General features: G+C 40.8%; 1 protein-coding gene across 4 annotated transcripts in view; it reads left to right on the forward strand.

Moving 5' to 3' along the window:
* The window catches only part of MBTD1 (mbt domain containing 1), a 119,647-nt gene extending 103,531 nt beyond the window's left edge, over positions 1 to 16,116 (forward strand). For 3 of the 4 annotated variants that reach the window (XM_073606694.1, XM_073606693.1, XM_073606692.1), the window contains one exon: positions 1,571 to 16,116. In XM_073606694.1, coding sequence (XP_073462795.1) covers positions 1,571 to 1,689 — 119 coding nt within the window. In that variant the 3' untranslated portion in view covers positions 1,690 to 16,116. The remainder of the gene's footprint in view (positions 1 to 1,570) is intronic. The other variant, XR_012236782.1, reaches the window with a different exon arrangement.
* The last annotated feature ends 1,082 nt before the right edge of the window (positions 16,117 to 17,198 follow it).

Consider the following 17,198-nt stretch of genomic DNA (forward strand, 5'->3'; position numbering starts at 1 on the left):
GAATTTAGGAAGAAAAATTACTAATTTGCTAAATTTTATAACAGAAACAAAGAAAATTTCATTTTTTTACCGAATTTTCAGTCTTTTTTCTTTTATAGTGCAAAAAATAAAAAACCCAACTGTGATTAAATACCATCAAAAGAAAGCTCTATTTGTGTCAAAAAAAGGACAAAAATTTCATATGAGTACAGTGTTGCATGACTGAGTAATTGTCATTCAAAATGTGAGAGCACCGAAAGCTGAAAATTGGTCTGGTTAGGAAGGGGGTTTAAGTGCCCAGTTGTCAAGTGGTTAATTTGCAGGGATTTCCACTCACTTCCTGTTTGGCTATGGGACAGGAAGTGAAGGGAAATCTCCCCAATGGGACACAGATGGCGAGAAAAAAAAAATCTGACAGGGGTTATAACCCTCCCTTATAGACCTCATACACACTATTAGATCTTCTGCAGATTTTTGTCTTCAGATTTACCAAAACCATATAATATGAGGTCAAACCTTAAGAGTTTCAATTTGTATGCAATCAGGCAGGCCCTTGCACTACATGGTTTTGGTAAATCTGAAAACAAAAATCTGCAGAAAATCTAATAATGTGTAGGGGGTCTATAAGGGAGGGTTATAACCCCTGTCGGGGTTTTTTTTCCACCATCTGTGCCCCATTGGGGAGATTTCCCTTCACTTCCTATCCCATAGCCAAACAGGAAATGAGTGGAAATCCCTGCAAATTAAGGGAATTTTTTGTGGACCCCCCCCAGGTTACCAGAACTAATGTCCTCATTGGAAGATTTTCCCTCTATTTCTTTTCTAGGGACAACCCAAAGCTCGGTATTTTCTTTTACTTTCACTATTAATGATAATGGTAAACAGGACAAATAGAGAGGATGACTCTCCTTAATGGGGGCACAGACAGCAAAAAAAATGGACAGGGGTCGTAATCCCTCTTCACTCTATCCAAATAAAATAAAAAAAGTTTTGCCTTTTAGTTATACTTTAACTTTAGAGAAAGCTGCATGTCAGAAGAATTAGTAGATCCAGAGATACAGGCAGCTGAAGTTCTGTGCAGTTCATGATTATTCCTGTAAAGTCCAGCATGGCCTTATCTCCTCCTAAGCCTTCTTATTGGTAATTTATTATTCTGAGCAGACTCCCTGACCAAAGAGGCTCAGAAGGTGACACGGGCAGAGACCAGCTTGATTTTTACAAGAAAAGTTGAGATTTTGAATGTAACTTCAGCTGCTTCTATAAATGAGGCTGTGAAACCGAAAGGGACAGGGACAAGTTTGATTTTCACAAGACAAGTTGAGATTTGCACATAACTTCAAGCTGCCTTTATGTCTGGATGGAACACCTTCTTAAAGAGTGTGACTGTCCCAGCTCATGGGGCCCCCTACTGGCCCCGGGCCCTCGGGCAGTGCCCGAGAGCCCTAATGGTCAGTCCGCCCCTGGTCTGGATCTACTAATTGTCATGCAGTTATCTGCTTTTGTATTTTTTTAACATATGCACTGCATAGTATTTATTGTATGTAGACTTTACCGATACTTACCTTTTTTTTATTTATTTTTTTTCCCATAGTAACAACATTACAACTGAAGGAGGAGATGCTAGATGGAGATGATTATTCTTTTCTCCAAGGAGCCTCTGACCAGGAGAGCAACGGGTCCGGCAGCTACTACATCAAACAAGAACCCTGATGCAAGTTGAACGATTCTTAAATTAATAACCCTATAAGAATGTTTTCTTACAAAAACAAAACAGACAAAAAAAACCACAAAAAAAAAAAAAAAAACACACAAAAAAATGGACTCGCGTGCAGGGACATTCTGTTCAGTGACAAAGAAAATATTTTGGTGAAGAAAAAAAAAATTTTACAGTTTATTAAATAACGTCGACGATTTTGTGTTGTATTTGAAGTTTTTGAAAAGAAATGTAATATTTTCAGATTTTACAAATATTGTGCATTGTAGGCAAGGAAACAGATTTTTTTTTTCTTTTGGTACCTTTTTTGCAGGGCTAGATTATTTGTTTAGGAAGGGTGATATTTTGCAAAAAAAGAAAAAATCAAAAACCAAAAAAAAAAAAGTTCACAATCTTGGTACACACTGGGTAGCTTTTTTTGGTGACCAGGAAACGTATTTTAGTTACTAAACTTTGCTTAAAGAAAAATTTTAAATGACTAATGCATTTATTAACTGTGTAAATGAAAAAAATATGCCCTTCTGTAATTATTTTTTAAAATTATTGTCAAGCTTAATGAGGATTTTGTTTTTTTTTTTGTGTTTTTTGTTGTTTTTTTTTTACTGGTAATTTTTGCATTTAATTTTTGCTTCGGCTCTGTACACACTGAATTTTACGTGGATGCTCTAAAATTCTTTGCGCTCTGGATATGTATGAGTTTAGCGTAGTCATAACATATAATTTCCCTTGGACCACAGACACTTCATATTTGTGGGGTCCTCCTTTTAAACTCTGCCGTCCTCCTGCTTCAACCGCAAGGTAACCCAGATATGGTATACGGCAGTTTAAGGTATATCAAGCCAAAATTTTTTTTTTTTTTTTTTTTTTTTTTTAGTTCTGGATGTAGTTAGGAAGAACCCTAATCCTGTTGGACTGATACTGCTATCCGGGGGTCCAATAGAGGGATTTCCCCTCACTTCCTGTCCTGCTGACAAGGGTTTCACCAGACAGGAAGTTGGAAAAATAATCTGCAGCAAGGACATAGATGGAAATACAAATCTGAGACGGGCTCTAACTTTTTTGCCTACTCCATTGAAGAAAAGTATTTTAATTTTGTTGAAGAATAACCCTCATTTGCTCTCTGGTAAAATCTTGCCAACAGGACAGGAAGTGAGGGGAAATCTTTGTAACAGAGCCCAAGACGATGGTAAAAACATGACAGGGGTTCCAATCCTTTCCGACTCTATCCAAAACTAAAAAAAAAAAAAAAAAAAAAAGTTGTAGCTGGGCATACCACGAGAACGTATGATGGCTTTTGGCCAGTTTTAATTTTATAAGCTTCACATGTTTTTAAACTGATATTTTATATAATGTATGCAATTGTTTTATCAATCTTTTATTTTGCAAAAAAAAAAGAAAAAAATATTAGGGTGCATAATAGACACTTAGTTCGCCCGGCACTACCTGTATGCCTGCAGGCTGACTCACTGATTGATTTAATGCAGGCCATACATGGGTTGAATTCCGAAAAAAAAAATTCTTTTGAATATCAGAAATTTTGTGCATTTTGTGATCCGGTGGTGCCACCATTGATTTTGACATTCGACCAGCCGAGCCTTCAATTTCATCTCATGTCGCTACAGAAAAAAAATATCATGGCTGTGAATCTTCTTCTTCTTTTTTTTTTTTTTTTCTGTGAATTTTCTTTTCTTGCACATTTCTTTTTCGATTATATTTCTCGCACGATTCTCCCATCATTAAATAGAAAAGCGTTTGTTTTTAAAAAAATTTCCAACATGCCCGATCGCTCAAATTCGATGGCCGCATTGAAAATCATCGTCTGCTGCTTCCACTAATGGTGCGAAATTTGAAAGAAAATTCTTAGTTGAGATTTTCAAAGATAATTATTTCAGAATTCAACCCATGTAAGGCCGTTGGTAGGGGTTGAGGGAGGGGGTCATCCCTCCATTTACTCATTCAGCTGTGTGTGTAATCTGATATCTTCTGTTCTTTTCCGGTACCTGTTGCTAAAAGTGGTGTATGAAATATTTTCATGTAATATTTTATGTCTACCTGGCTAAAATTATATTTTTTAAATATTTGTATTGTTTTTTTTTTTGTTTTTTTTTTAACATATTTGTAAAAAAAAAAAAAACCCACCATAATTCCCTTTTTAAAATTCATCAAAATCATACTCATACACTTTTTTAGCTATGATCAAAGTTGATCAGTGTGCAAGGAAAATGCTTCATTGCGTGTTTAAACAGCAAATTCGGTAGTGTCGGGCTGGATAAGCACCTCCCCTAGTTTTTTCTATAGGCTGGATTGACTCCTCCATATGTTTTCCATAGGCAGAAATTACACCTCCATAGGTTTCTCCATAGGCTGTATTGACACCTCCGTAGGTTTCTCCATAGGCTGTATTGACACCTCCGTAGGTTTCTCCATAGGCTGTATTGACACCTCCGTAGGTTTCTCCATAGGCTGTATTGACACCTCCGTAGGTTTCTCCATAGGCTGTATAGACACGTCTGTAGGTTTCTCCATAGGCTCTATTGACACCTCCGTAGGTTTCTCCATAGGCTGTATTGACACCTCCGTAGGGTTCTCTATAGGCTGTATTGACGCCTCCATATGTTTTTCCATAGGCAGGATTCACATCTCTGTAGGTTTTTCCATAGGCTGGATTGAAGCCTCCATAGGTTTTTCCATAAGCAGGATTCACATCTCCATAGGTTTTTCCATAGGCTGGATTGACACCTCCATAGGTTTTTCCATAGGCAGGATTCATACCTCCATAGGTTTTTCCATAGGGTGGATTCACACCTCCATAGGTTTTTCCATAGGATGGATTTACACCTCCATAGGTTTTTCTATAGGATGGATTGACACCTCCATAGGTTTTTCCATAGGATGGATTTACACCTCCATAGGTTTTTCTATAGGCTAGATTGACACCTCCATATATTTTTTCCATAGGCTAGATTCACACCTCCATAGATTTTTTCCATAGGCTGGATTCATACCTCCAACCCATCCTGCTGATGAGTTCTCCCTTGAAATCATTGGAAATGCATTAAAATGCACTTTGTATTGAAGGTCAACATGCATCATAATGTGCATTGGCGTAGATGCGCGTCATGATGCTTTTACTTGTGTCCTGACATGTCGACATACATCCAAACCTCTTGCCATACACATAATGCATATGTGAGGCAGCAAAGAGGGTGGTCTTTAATGTCCACATGCCGCACATATGAGTCCATGCGCAGCAGAGATGTTTCTGTGCTCCCATCACAGAGATCCAGCAGTCAAAGTCCACTTTGGGTCTCCAGTAATGATGGCCTCGTGATCAAGCAGACCTTCCTGTCCCCACGGGTGTAACAGCCCAGCTAAAGGCAGGAAGGGGTTAATGCATGCATTGAGGTGCATTTTTATGTGTGTCCAATTATTTCAATGGCAACAGGGGGGGGGTTAGAACCTCTGTCATGTCATATATTTACCGTGGTCTGTGCCCTTCCTAGGGAGACTCCCTCTCTTTTTTTTTTCCTGGTGACTCACTACAAATGGAGTGAAATCCAAAATTTTTAGTTGCCAACAGAACAGGAACAGATGGAAAATCTCCCAGTGAGAACACTTGTTCCAACACTCAGAGAGATTTACTCTCATTGCCTGTTGTATCTACAGGACAGAAAGTGAAGAGACGCATGGAAAATAAAGAATAGAAGCCAACAGAGGTTTTTAACCTTCTTTTTTACTCTTTAAAAATGAAAAAAAAATTGGGCTTTAAATTTACTTTTCTTGGAGTTTGGCACATCCATTCTTGTCGGTAAATGGTAAGAAAATCTTGCCGAATGTTGAAAATTCAGTGTTGGGTTAATTCCAGGGGTATATAAAGGGTTGGAGGTGTTATGCTGTCCTCTCTGTTGGTTCCGTCATTTTTACATCTGAACTCCAGGAACATATAAAAAATACCCTTGCAATGGGGCAACCCTACACTACAAGGGTTAAGCGCTCATTGTGTTCTAGGATGGGGGTCTACAAACTAGCTAAACAAAGGGAGGATTTACTGTACATCCGACTTTAGAAGGGCCAGCCTGTGGCCAGCTGGAGTAGAAAATGCCTCAGTTTCAGTGGGTGTAGACAATGGGGGTTATTTACGAAAGGAAAATCCACTTTGCATTACAAGTGCAAAGTGCACTTGAAATTGGAAGCGCAGTCGCTGTAGATCCGAAGGGGACATGCAACGAAAAAAAATTAAAAAATGGGATTTTAGCTTGCACATAATTGGATGATAAAATCAGCAGAGCTTCCCCTCGTTTCAAATCTACCCATCAGATTTACAGCAACTGCACTTCCAAGTGCACTTTCAGTGCAATTTCAAGTGCACTTTGCACTTGTAGTGCAAAGGGGATTTGCCTTTCGTAAATAACCCCCAATGTCTCAGGTTTGGTGGTCAGTGGAAGTAAAAAAATGATATAGTGGCTGGAAAGTAGGAGGATGGATAGTTCCCCTTTTTTGGTGTAGATGGGAGGAATGGTGCCCCATTGTTGATTCCCACGACTAAGCTCCGGAAGAGGGGGGGGCTCAGCGAAACGCATTGGCAATGTGGCTTGGCGGGGGCCCAGACTGACGTTGGCTCTCTTATCACCACCATAGGACTCCGTGGATGTTCGGCACCAGGGATTTTTCCTCTTTTCCTTTCAGTGCCCCATCGTTGGTGTCAGTGGGAGGAATAGTGCCCCATCGTTGGTGTCAGTGGGAGGAATAGTGCCCAATCGTTGGTGTCCATGGGAGGATTAGTGCCCCATCAATGGTGTCAGTGGGGTCGACTAATGACCCATCGTTGTGGCAGTGGGAGGAATAGTGTCCCATCTCTGGCGTCAGTGGAAGGAAAAATGCCCCATTGTTGGTGTCAGTGGTAGTAAAAATGCCCCATCGTTGATGTCAGTGGTAGTAAAAATGCCCCATCGCTGGTGTCAGTGTGGGTAACAATGCCCCAATGGCAGCATATATGCAAGCAAAGGGCCACAATTGGGCCCACTGAATACAGTTTGGAGACCACTGCTCTAGAGAACTTTAGGAAGGAGTTTGACTTTCCTTATTCCCCTGCAGCCAGAACTCTCCTCTTCCCTCTGATACTCCTGGTTGTCAGCTGGGAGGCTCAGTGTCCTCATTTACAATGCAGGACTGCTGGTCCTGCATTTTACATAATGACGTCAGAGTGCTACCAATGGGGATGTCCTTGCATGCAATGTACTACCAGCAGTCCTGCATTGTATGTAATAACCCTAAAGTACTACCTATGGAGAGCTGTAGAGAAATGGCTCTGGGAGATCTGGCACGTGGTCAGGAAAAGAGGAGCGTGTAACCCTCACAGTGCAAGGGGATCGCCATTCCAAGGGAATTTCTTTACCTTTCTTAGATTTCACCTTTAAGTGGAAGGTTTTAATTCATCCTGAAAAAAGATCGAAAGCCAAGGTGGTGCCAGGAGAATTTGAGGCAGAAAACTATTATAGATATTTTTTTTTCTTTTTGCATTCCTAATGTTTAAGGTGAAGCAGCATGAGCAAGGAATCGCTAATCCAATATCTGGCCAGGTACAGATCATTGTGCCTTAATACACATCAGTCACTGGTGACATGCTCGTATTGTGGTGTTTGTGCCTAGTTTGTTGTATATTTGGTGGGTGATTTGATAGAGTGTAATATTGGTTTGTCCAGCAGATGTCTGTTGTAACAGCTTTGGCCAATAGCAAGAGTCGGTCAGGGGCTGCATTGGGGGATGTCGTCCTTCCATTACATTGATGAACTACTGCAGGGGTCTGCAAACATTATAAACAAAGGGCCAGTTTACAGTGCCCCATCATTGGTGTCAGTAAGAACAGTGCCGCATCATTGGTGTTAGTGGGAGGAAGAGTGCCCCATCATTGGTATCAATGGGAGGAATAGAGCCCTATCATTGGTGTCAGTGGGAGTAACAGTACTCCATAATTGGTGTCAGTGGGAAGAATAGTTCCTCATTGTTGGTATCAGTGGGAGAAACTGTGCTCCATAATTGGTGTCAGTGGGAATAATAGTGCCCCATGGTTGGTGTCAGTGGGAGAAACTGTGCTCCATAATTGGTGTCAGTGGGAATAATAGTACCCCATTGTTGGTGTCAGTGGTAGGAACTATGCCCCACTGTTGCTGGGCCGGATAAAAGCAAGCAAAGGGCCGCATCAGGCCCCTGGGCTGCACATTTGGAGACCACTGTACTACTGTTACCTTGGGGGTGAGAAAGGAAGATGACAAAAAAATGACCCTAATAAAAAAGATACAGTACAAAGAAGTTCCAAAATTCAAGGGAAAGTCTGCCCAAAATTTGGCAGGTTAGATCACCTACTTCTAGTTGCCTAAGATGGCAATTTTGGGTGAGCCAAGTCTTTAAGCCTACCCATAACCGGGATCATAATTTTAGGTTGTAGTTGGTGTGGTCATTAAGTTCAGGCTCCATCCCAGCTCAGCTGCTTATCATAGACTCAGTGACTACCTAGCCAAGTGGACCTACCCTTGATTTTTTATTTAAACTAGGACAGTTATGATCTCCTATAGTGTCCATCCAGATTATCGTTAATCTTTACAGTAATTTTTTTTTTTTTTTTTCTGTAAGGGCTTTGTCGCTAATGTGGTGCTGTCAGACATTGAAAAACTGTTGCTTTTTAAATCTTGGGTGATTTCTTTTTTTTTTTTGTTCCAGGGTTAGTTTTTAAATAAGAACTCAGTGGCTTTTGAGTAGGAGGGATGGGGCTAACGTTTTAAAGGGCTAGTCCATGTATTGTTTCCAAGCGAGAATCAGAGAAGTGAGAGAATACACTTTATAAATAGCATATCCTCATTGTCCCTGGGCTCTTGGGCTATACCAGTGCGATGGACCCTTGAGATCCATGACTCAATACTGTATTTTTCCTTGTCCTGGGTGTTGGCAGTGTAGAAATTTTATTGGAAAATCTAGGACACTCAATGGGATGAAGGAGGACTGGTGAAGGATGTGTGAAGTTTACATGCTCCACTTACCTCCCCCCAGGCCATATGACAGTTTTAACCTGACACTTTAACCTAAATTTGTTCCTCATCCAGGGGCCTTCGTTAGAAATCATGACACCCCTCCTTCCCTTTCTCTCTCCTCTAGCCTCCACACACTTAGATCTCTCACTTTCCAGCCTCCGGTTAGAGCCTTTCTTGCACGGTTAGTGCGCACTTTGTGCCCCATTAGCACCCTCCCTGAGTTCTGTAGTCCCCTTAGTGCCAGTTTTGTGGAGAATGTCAGAGATCGTCTCCTAAGCTCCTTCTTAGGAATCCCTATAAGCCTTCCGCTGCAGCACTCACTCCTGCAGTGCAAGGACTGTTCTGTACCTTGGCCCCACCATACAAAATCATGATGCCACATACAGCCTAACTGCCAGTTCCAGACCTTCTGTCTCACCCAGTTGGATCTGGTATGGTAGAACTGCCTATGCTCCCCTATTGGCGGCCTGCCTCCACTAGGGTTGCCACCTCATTCCTTTAAACCCAAACACATATGAATTACACAGGTTCTGAGACTAATTTAGTGCAGATAAGACACCAAGTGAGTTTAATTACTGCCTTAATCAGCCACAGAACCTCTGTAATCAATATGTGTTCGGGTTTAAAGGGATGAGGTGGCAACTCAAGCCTCAAACCTAACTTTTACATCTATTTGCAGCGGTAACGGGCAGTGCCATTCAAGTTAAGTGGCACCCCAATGCAACTTAGCAGCACACCTCAATGCACGTGTTTCAGTGAGTAATCTGTGTTTTTCAGCAGTGTGTGGGAACAATTAGCCCTTATCTGGTTTTATGTACATTGTACACCATACATCTTAACACGCAGTGTTTTAAGCATTACCATATGTTGCGTTAGGGCCCAAGTACCAACGTTTTTGCATTGACTTCCATGAGGCTATGAGTAGAAGAAGCTAGACTTGATATGCCATAAGACGGGAACAACTGCTGCTCATTTTTGAGACATGTTCTTACATCAACCTTACATCTTCCCTTTCCAACCAAAACCAACGAGAGGAGTTTTCCTAAAATTTTACACCACTACAAAGCTAAGGCATCCATATAGACTGACGTTTGTCCATTAAGGTCACAACACAATGCTCGTAGTCCAATGTAAATAAATGAGCAAACCAAGTTTTATCCTGTACAAAAATGACTCGAGGAGGAACAGTTCTGCTCCGAGCAGATAATCCTCCTCGCGTTTCCTCCATTGGCTTCATGCTGCTACATGACAGCTCAGCACATCTTACACCAATCTATAATGAGATGCCAGAGTTCCTGGTCTTCTGGCCATGTTATTTGTAATGTTGGCAATCTCTGCAAATCTGCAGAGTGATGGTACTTACATTAAATGAGAAGTGTCCCTTGTGCTGGTGGATGCTATGTTATTTGAAAGTCCTCTGCCCCTCCACCTCCACGGCAGTAATCTTTCAGTATTGCCACTGGACTGTTATAGGCACTTGTCAAGAATGCCAACTATGCCCACCCTTTCTGTGCCCCCTCCTCCAGTCAAATAAGCTGTACTATAGATTCTATCAGTGAAAAGCACTGTATGAATGGAGGATAGATAGATGAATGTAAGGTCCTTCTCTATGACTTTATACCGCTTCTGTGAATGAAGGAAGGAGGCGGAAAGGGCAGACATGGTTGTCACTGTTGACGAGTGCCTATGGCATGTCCAGCGGCTGTATTAACCTTTTGCAGCACCAGATTTAGTGGGGGCTGGTATTTTTTTTGGGGTGGGGCAAACAAACACCCCCGCGCCTGCTCGCTTTCTGACGATCGGTCTGGTACTTACCCCATCTAGGTGGCGGGCATAGGGTAACGGGTCCTGTGTCCTTTCCTCCATCCAGAAGAAAATATTACAGCACACACATGCAAAAAAAGACATTTACCTCCTGCTGCAAGGCTATTTAAAACACCTAAACATTATCAAAAAATATGGGTATTTGGTCACACCATATTGCTATATGGTGCTTAAGCCCACTTACTGCGACAGAGTACCCCATGATTAGTGGGTCCTACGCTATCCATAGAATGGGAGATCCTGCTTCTCTGAACCATCTTTTAGGGTGTGCCCCCCAAATATCTTGTTTTGTCTTTACTCCGATCCAGGCGACCATACCTCTCCCCTCCTCCTAGGCATCCAATAGGATCGCCTGTCCTTTCAGCCAATCGGGTGACTGGTCTCAAGACCCGCTTCCTGATTGGCTAGGAGGAGGATCAGTGTTACAATAGTGAATGTTCATTCGCTATTGTAACACACCCTATTTTGAAGCCTATTAGAGCCTCTGGCGCTAATCGGATGCTTCAAATAAAACACCCCCCCCATTGAAATCCGTGTGTCCGGCGTCCTGCATTGGGGCCAGACGCATGGATGGGGGGGCAGCGCCCGTGCACCCTTAGTGGACGGGCCGCCCCTGATCAGAGTACTAACTTTGGGGGGGGGGGGGGACTTTGGATTTTAACTAACACGGCAGCCACCAGCACAATGGACACCTCTCATTGAATGTAAGTACCATTCCTTGTGCCAATTTAAAAAAATAAACTTAGACTTGAAGTCTCTTGAGACTTCATTGGCTGTGATGGAAAAAGAAATCAGGAGATAATATCTTTTTATGCAGGCGGTCTGAGACTGCTCAAATGTGGCCGCTCCAGAATATCCTCCTACACAGGAAAAGAAAGTTATATCTAGACTATACTGTAGTGATAGCAACCCTTGTATGTAAATATGTATTATGCTGAACTGGATGATTTTTACCAATTTGGGTTTTTATGCGATTGTTAAGCTAGGCCCACTTAAAGAAATGTTTAATATATATAAAAATTCAAATTGCAAAAGGAGCCAGAATGTGAAATATTAAGACCTATAAGAATTTCAGTTTAAAACTGTAATTATACTGTATGTGCTCAGTTGTGACAGGCCAGTTTTATTTATTTGCAAATTTCAATCCTTACAAGGAAGAAGATAGTTGCCCCTAAATATTCCGTTGCTTATACTTTACTATACAATGGGTACAAGCTCAGCAAGTGCTGCATTGGTCATAGGCCTAGTTCAGTGATGGCGAACCTTGGCACCCCAGATGTTTTGGAACTACATTTCCCATGATGCTCAACCACACTGCAGAGTGCACGAGCATCATGGGAAATGTAGTTCCAAAACATCTGGGGTGCCAAGGTTCGCCATCACCGACCTAGTTGTATACAGAGCAGGAGGACTAATGTGACTTTGTATAGCTCAGTGATCTGGGAAATGCTGGAAATGAAGAGTGTACATCCTACATTTTAAACAGTTGAGGGGAAAGTAACCTTGTCATCACCCCCCCCCCCCCCCGTTCAGTATGCTCACCTATCCATGTTCCCTTGTTGCCTCCTCAATGAGTAGGCTATGGTGTCCGAGCTTACCCAGGTGGATGATGTCACTGCTCCCCCCCCCCTCTTTGAATAGGGCTCCCAAAAAAATCCAAAATCGGGTCCAGTTTGTAGAGTATAGCCTCCACTGGAATAATCCTTCACAGCTTAAATCTAGTTATTCCCAGTCACATAAATTTTGGCGAGCCAAGCCATAACAACCATAGAAGAGAGCTATGGGCGATGGGAAAACAACCTTAATCTTTTAGGAATTATCCAATACTTAAAGTGGCTGTAAACCTCAGACATGAAATTAATCTTCATTCCTCTGCTATCTGCTTGAACCACTTCTGACCAGTTTTCCTGAAACCAAGAGAAAAATGGTGACAAGGGAGGGACCTCCAGCAGATTGACAGCCTCAGCTCTGTTCCTGTGTACTCTGTGAAGGTGGGGGGGTGTTCCTTCCCTCCAATAAGCTCTCAGACCTCTCCTTACTGAGCTCTGCGGAGTGTAACATCAGCTCTCCGCCCCCTTTTTTCTGAAACAACCTTATAGACTCAGCACTTTGAATGGATATAGAAAAAAGAAGACAGGTACAACTTATGTAGGAGGATTTGTTTCACCTTCTGTGTATCACCTGAGGATAGTCCCTTCACTGGGTATTTGTAAGGGTTTACAACCACTTTAAATAGCACAAGGAGTTGTAGCTCATTGCAGCCAAATAGAATTTAATTGAGCTAACCTCCCTAACTTGTAACCCAATTGTCATAGTATTGAACGGTTGCTGTATACATGTCCTAAACAGGATGGTGGCCATTTGGCGGAACTGGTCATTTTTAGTAGGGATGATTTACCACTAGACTGGAGAGGCATAGGAAAGCCAGTGCAAACATGTGACACTAAAATGTGCTTTCAAAATGCTTGTATTTATATATTTTTTTTATTCTGTGTTCGTTTTTTTTTTTTTTTTTTTTTATAATTTTAAGGATTTGTGTTTTTAGCCATAGTTGAACTTATGCATAAACTTTTTTTTTTTTTTCTATCGTGTTTTTATTGATTAAAAAAAAAAAAAAAAAAGAAAAGGTTTTGGCCTGCGTTCGACTTTCAACTTAAAATAATCTTTCCTTACTATCATAGCCTATCTTTGAATATTATAGGTCACTGCGCTACATTGCTCATTATACTGTATGAAATCATTCTAAATAAAGTTTTACTTGTTCAAAAGACACAAAATACCCAGCTGACAGCACTGACTACATACTTTCCCCACAACTGATATAGGAAGTACGTTCATGCTTTATATACAGTATAAATTTAAACAAGCAATAATGTATACAGCATCTGCATGCACAATTAATAGTTGCATAGATATTCATGAGGTTTTTTTTTTTTGTTTTTTTCTTTAATTCAAAATGTGATATTTAAGTTTCTTTATATTTGATGCAAGTCTATTTGCACTGAGATATATGGCAGCTGAAATCTTATTCTTTTACTTTAAATACAAAGCATTTCCAGTTATATATTGTGATCCTCATGTATATCCTTCATGTATCCATTTACCACTACAGAAACTGTCTGTTATTGCTCCACAGCCACCAATGGTAATGGGCGTTCTCCAAGTGACGTTTGATTGGTGGCCATGGAGTATTAAAGGCAGCTCAGGTGCCCACACGCATCTCAATCCATGAGTTTAATAATCTGATTTATTTTTATTTTTTTTTTTATATTTGGACTGTATCTGTGCACAAACAACTCCAGTTGATCATCTTAAAGTGGTTTGCTAGGTCTGCTTAATTGAGACCCTTCCACCCCCTGATTAAAAACTGCTGGGTAAAAGCCATTAAAAAAAAAAAAAAAACATACACCCCAGTTTTTAGCCACTTCCTGCAGTGACATCATTGGGATTTTTCATGGGTTCCTAGGAAAGCGGAGAATACTGACTCCACCACTATGCAGAAATGCATTCTCACCTGATTTAGAGTCCTCTGCTTTTCTAGGGTGATGTCACCCTTGGCGAGAAGATGGGTATTGGTTAAGTATTTTTTTTTAATTTTTTTTTCTTTTACTGTTCTATTATTTTTTTTTTTTTTTTTTATGGCTTCCACTCAACTGTTTTTAATCAGAGGTTGGGGGATTGCCATTTTCATGCAAGGTCTGCTTTAATGCCAGCTATACACGTTATGACAAACAGTCAATTGACTGTAGATTTAATCGTGGGAACACAATCATTTGCATGAAAATGATTGTACAAAAAAATAAATGTTATTTATATTGGTCAAATTGAGGTTGATTTACTAAAATTGGAGAGTGCAAAATCTGGTGCAGCTGTGCACAATAGCCATTCAGCTTCTAACGTCGGCTTGTGCAATTAAGAATCGACCAAAAAAAAAAAAAAAAGACTGGAGGTCTTTAGATAAGTTTCTATGCAGAGTTTCTCCAGATTCCAGTTTTAGTAAATCAACTAAGTCATGTTTCAGCCAGGACTGTTCATTTATTGATTGGATCTTCTTTTAGAGCAGCCATTTGCTGAAAGATAATTCTCCCATCTCTAAAAAGTTCTGGTAGCAAACAGGAACAGTTGGACATTTTCCATTTTGTTTTCAGTGTGGTTGTAAAGCGTGTGATATAATAGAACTATTTATTCCGTCTTTTTAAAGCATGAAAAAAGTAAAAGGTAAATTGAATGAGCATTGTAGGAATGGAAGTTGTCCTTTTTAATCTTCCCCCACTCCACTGAGTAGCATCTACCTTTTAAATGACTTACCTTAAATATTGGGTGTGCAGGGGCAGGGCAACACAAGGATCTCAGGGGCAGGGCTAAGGGTAAGACTTTATGTAGTTGGCAATTCAAGGGAGTGGGGGGGAGGATAAAGAGACAATTTAAAGCCCAACTTTGGGAAAAACGAAAAGATCTCCCTAGTAAGGGGGCCAACACTGCAAGGGTTATCTGCTTGTTTCTGTCTAGGAGACTGGAAAAGCAGGTTTATTTTCTTGCTCCCTTACATTCCAGCAGTGGACTGTCCCTCGGTGGTCCTCAGGGGCAAGGCAAGGCTGTGGGCCCTCACTTGGTCTTAATGATGTCAGAGGACTATAGACCACCAGAGTGTAGGGGAAGCTGTAGGACCCACTCTAGCATTGCAGAGGATCAGGTAGGTAAAACTACTGTACCTGGTACCCCTAACCATAAACAAGAAAATAACCCTAGCAGTGCGGGCCTACCTGCAAGGGATGACTTTTTTCTTTTCCCATAGTTCAGCTTTAACTAAAAGTGAAGTTGATGGAAATTTTTTGTAATTTCCATCTAATTCCAAACGAATTCTAAAACGGCAAATGTGTGTGGCGCCATTAATGGATAGAAGCATCTGATTGGCTATGTCTAATGGCCACTAGACTATATTGGCTAAAAGAAGCGAGAAACCGACCCACAAGGTAATTCAAAAATATCTGTGCTTCTCATGGCAACCAATCAGATTCCTCCTGTCTTGCAACATAAAAACGACAGTTCTAACTGATTGCAGTGCGCCAAACGCTGACTGTTCCTTCCATTTTGCCATACATAAGGCCCATTTCTCTTTACAAAGGCAGTGACAATCCACTCGCGTCCTTCAGTGCATCGTTAGTGTAACATAACGACGTAGCCGCTGAACAGTAAAAGCAGAGGTTTCTATGTAGAAAGTGAACGATATATCTTTAGAAGGCAAGTTCTATTTTTCTACGTAAAATAAAAAAAAAAATAAAATGAAACTAACTGAAAGACTATGTAGTTAAAAAAAAGAATACATTCTTATGTAGCTGGATATTAATTCCCTAATGCAATGTAAATATACAAAAATGTGAATAATAACAAGGTTATTTGTGAGTAATATGTGACTGATGGATTTTGAAATGATCTATTAAAATACTATGCCCCAATACTGAAACCATAGCCTGCTTTCATTTGTACAGAATTGTTTTGTTTTGTTTTTTTACTATGTATATGTATGTTTATATATGTCTATGGCTCTTTGCAAAATAGATCCTTTTTAATGCATTTGTGTCCTTGTAGTCGAATTTTGTTTGGGGGTAAAAGAGGGCCTACACACTGTTATCAGGTTGGCTGCTACATTCTGTTTAGTCTAAAGCAGCAATTGGGCCTATGTTGATGGGCTTTTAGTTTGCATTAAACCAGTTGTAATGCGAAAAAGGGTCAACCGTAAGTAAAACCTGCTAATGAATTCTGAATAAGAAGTGTCTCAAGCTGATGCCATTGAGGCAGGTCCTTTCTCAACCTTTTTTGCCACAGAGGAACTCTTGAAATAATTTTCAGGTCTCAGGGGACTCTTGCTAAAAATGATTATAGCTTCAGGTGCAACAGTCAGGAGGGAAGAAAAGGTCCTCCTCACACTGGTGGTCAGTGGAAAACATGCCCTGTACACGGGTGATCAGTGGGAAAAATGGCCATTAAAATAGTGGTCACTCTAGTGCACCCATACATTAGGAGACAGTGAAAAGAAAGCTCCTTGTAATGCTGGTCAGTTAAAGAATGGCCAATAAAATAGTGGTCACTGTAGCTCGCCCATACATTGGGGGACAATGGAAAAAAATGCTCCTTGCAATGGAGGTCTGTTGGAAGAATGGCCAATAAAATAGTGGTCACTGTAGTATACATTGGGGACAGTGAAATAATGCTCCGTACAATGGTGGTCAGTTTGAATAATGTCCATCAAAATAGTGAGCGCTGTAGTACATACATTGGGGGTGGTCAGTTTGGAGAATGGCCATTAAAATAGTGGTCACTGTAGTATACATTGGGGACAGTCAAAGAATGCTCCTTACAATGGTGGTCAGTTTGTATAATGTCCATCAAAATAGTGATCACTGTAGTACATACATTGGGGGTGGTCAGTTTGTAGAATGGCCATTAAAATAGTGGTCACTGTATTGCACCCCTACAGTAGTGGATATTGAAAAGAATGATCCTTACAATAGTGGTCAGTTGGAAGAATGCCCATTACAATAGTGTTCACTGGAGTGCACCCATATACATCAGGGGACAGTAGGAAGAATGCTTCTTAACAATAGCGGTCAGTTGGGAGAATGCCAATTAAAATAGTGGTCACTGTAGTGCCATCA

The sequence above is a fragment of the Aquarana catesbeiana genome, linkage group LG12, assembly GCF_042186555.1.
Source record: "Aquarana catesbeiana isolate 2022-GZ linkage group LG12, ASM4218655v1, whole genome shotgun sequence".
NCBI classification, from domain to species: Eukaryota; Metazoa; Chordata; class Amphibia; order Anura; family Ranidae; genus Aquarana; species Aquarana catesbeiana.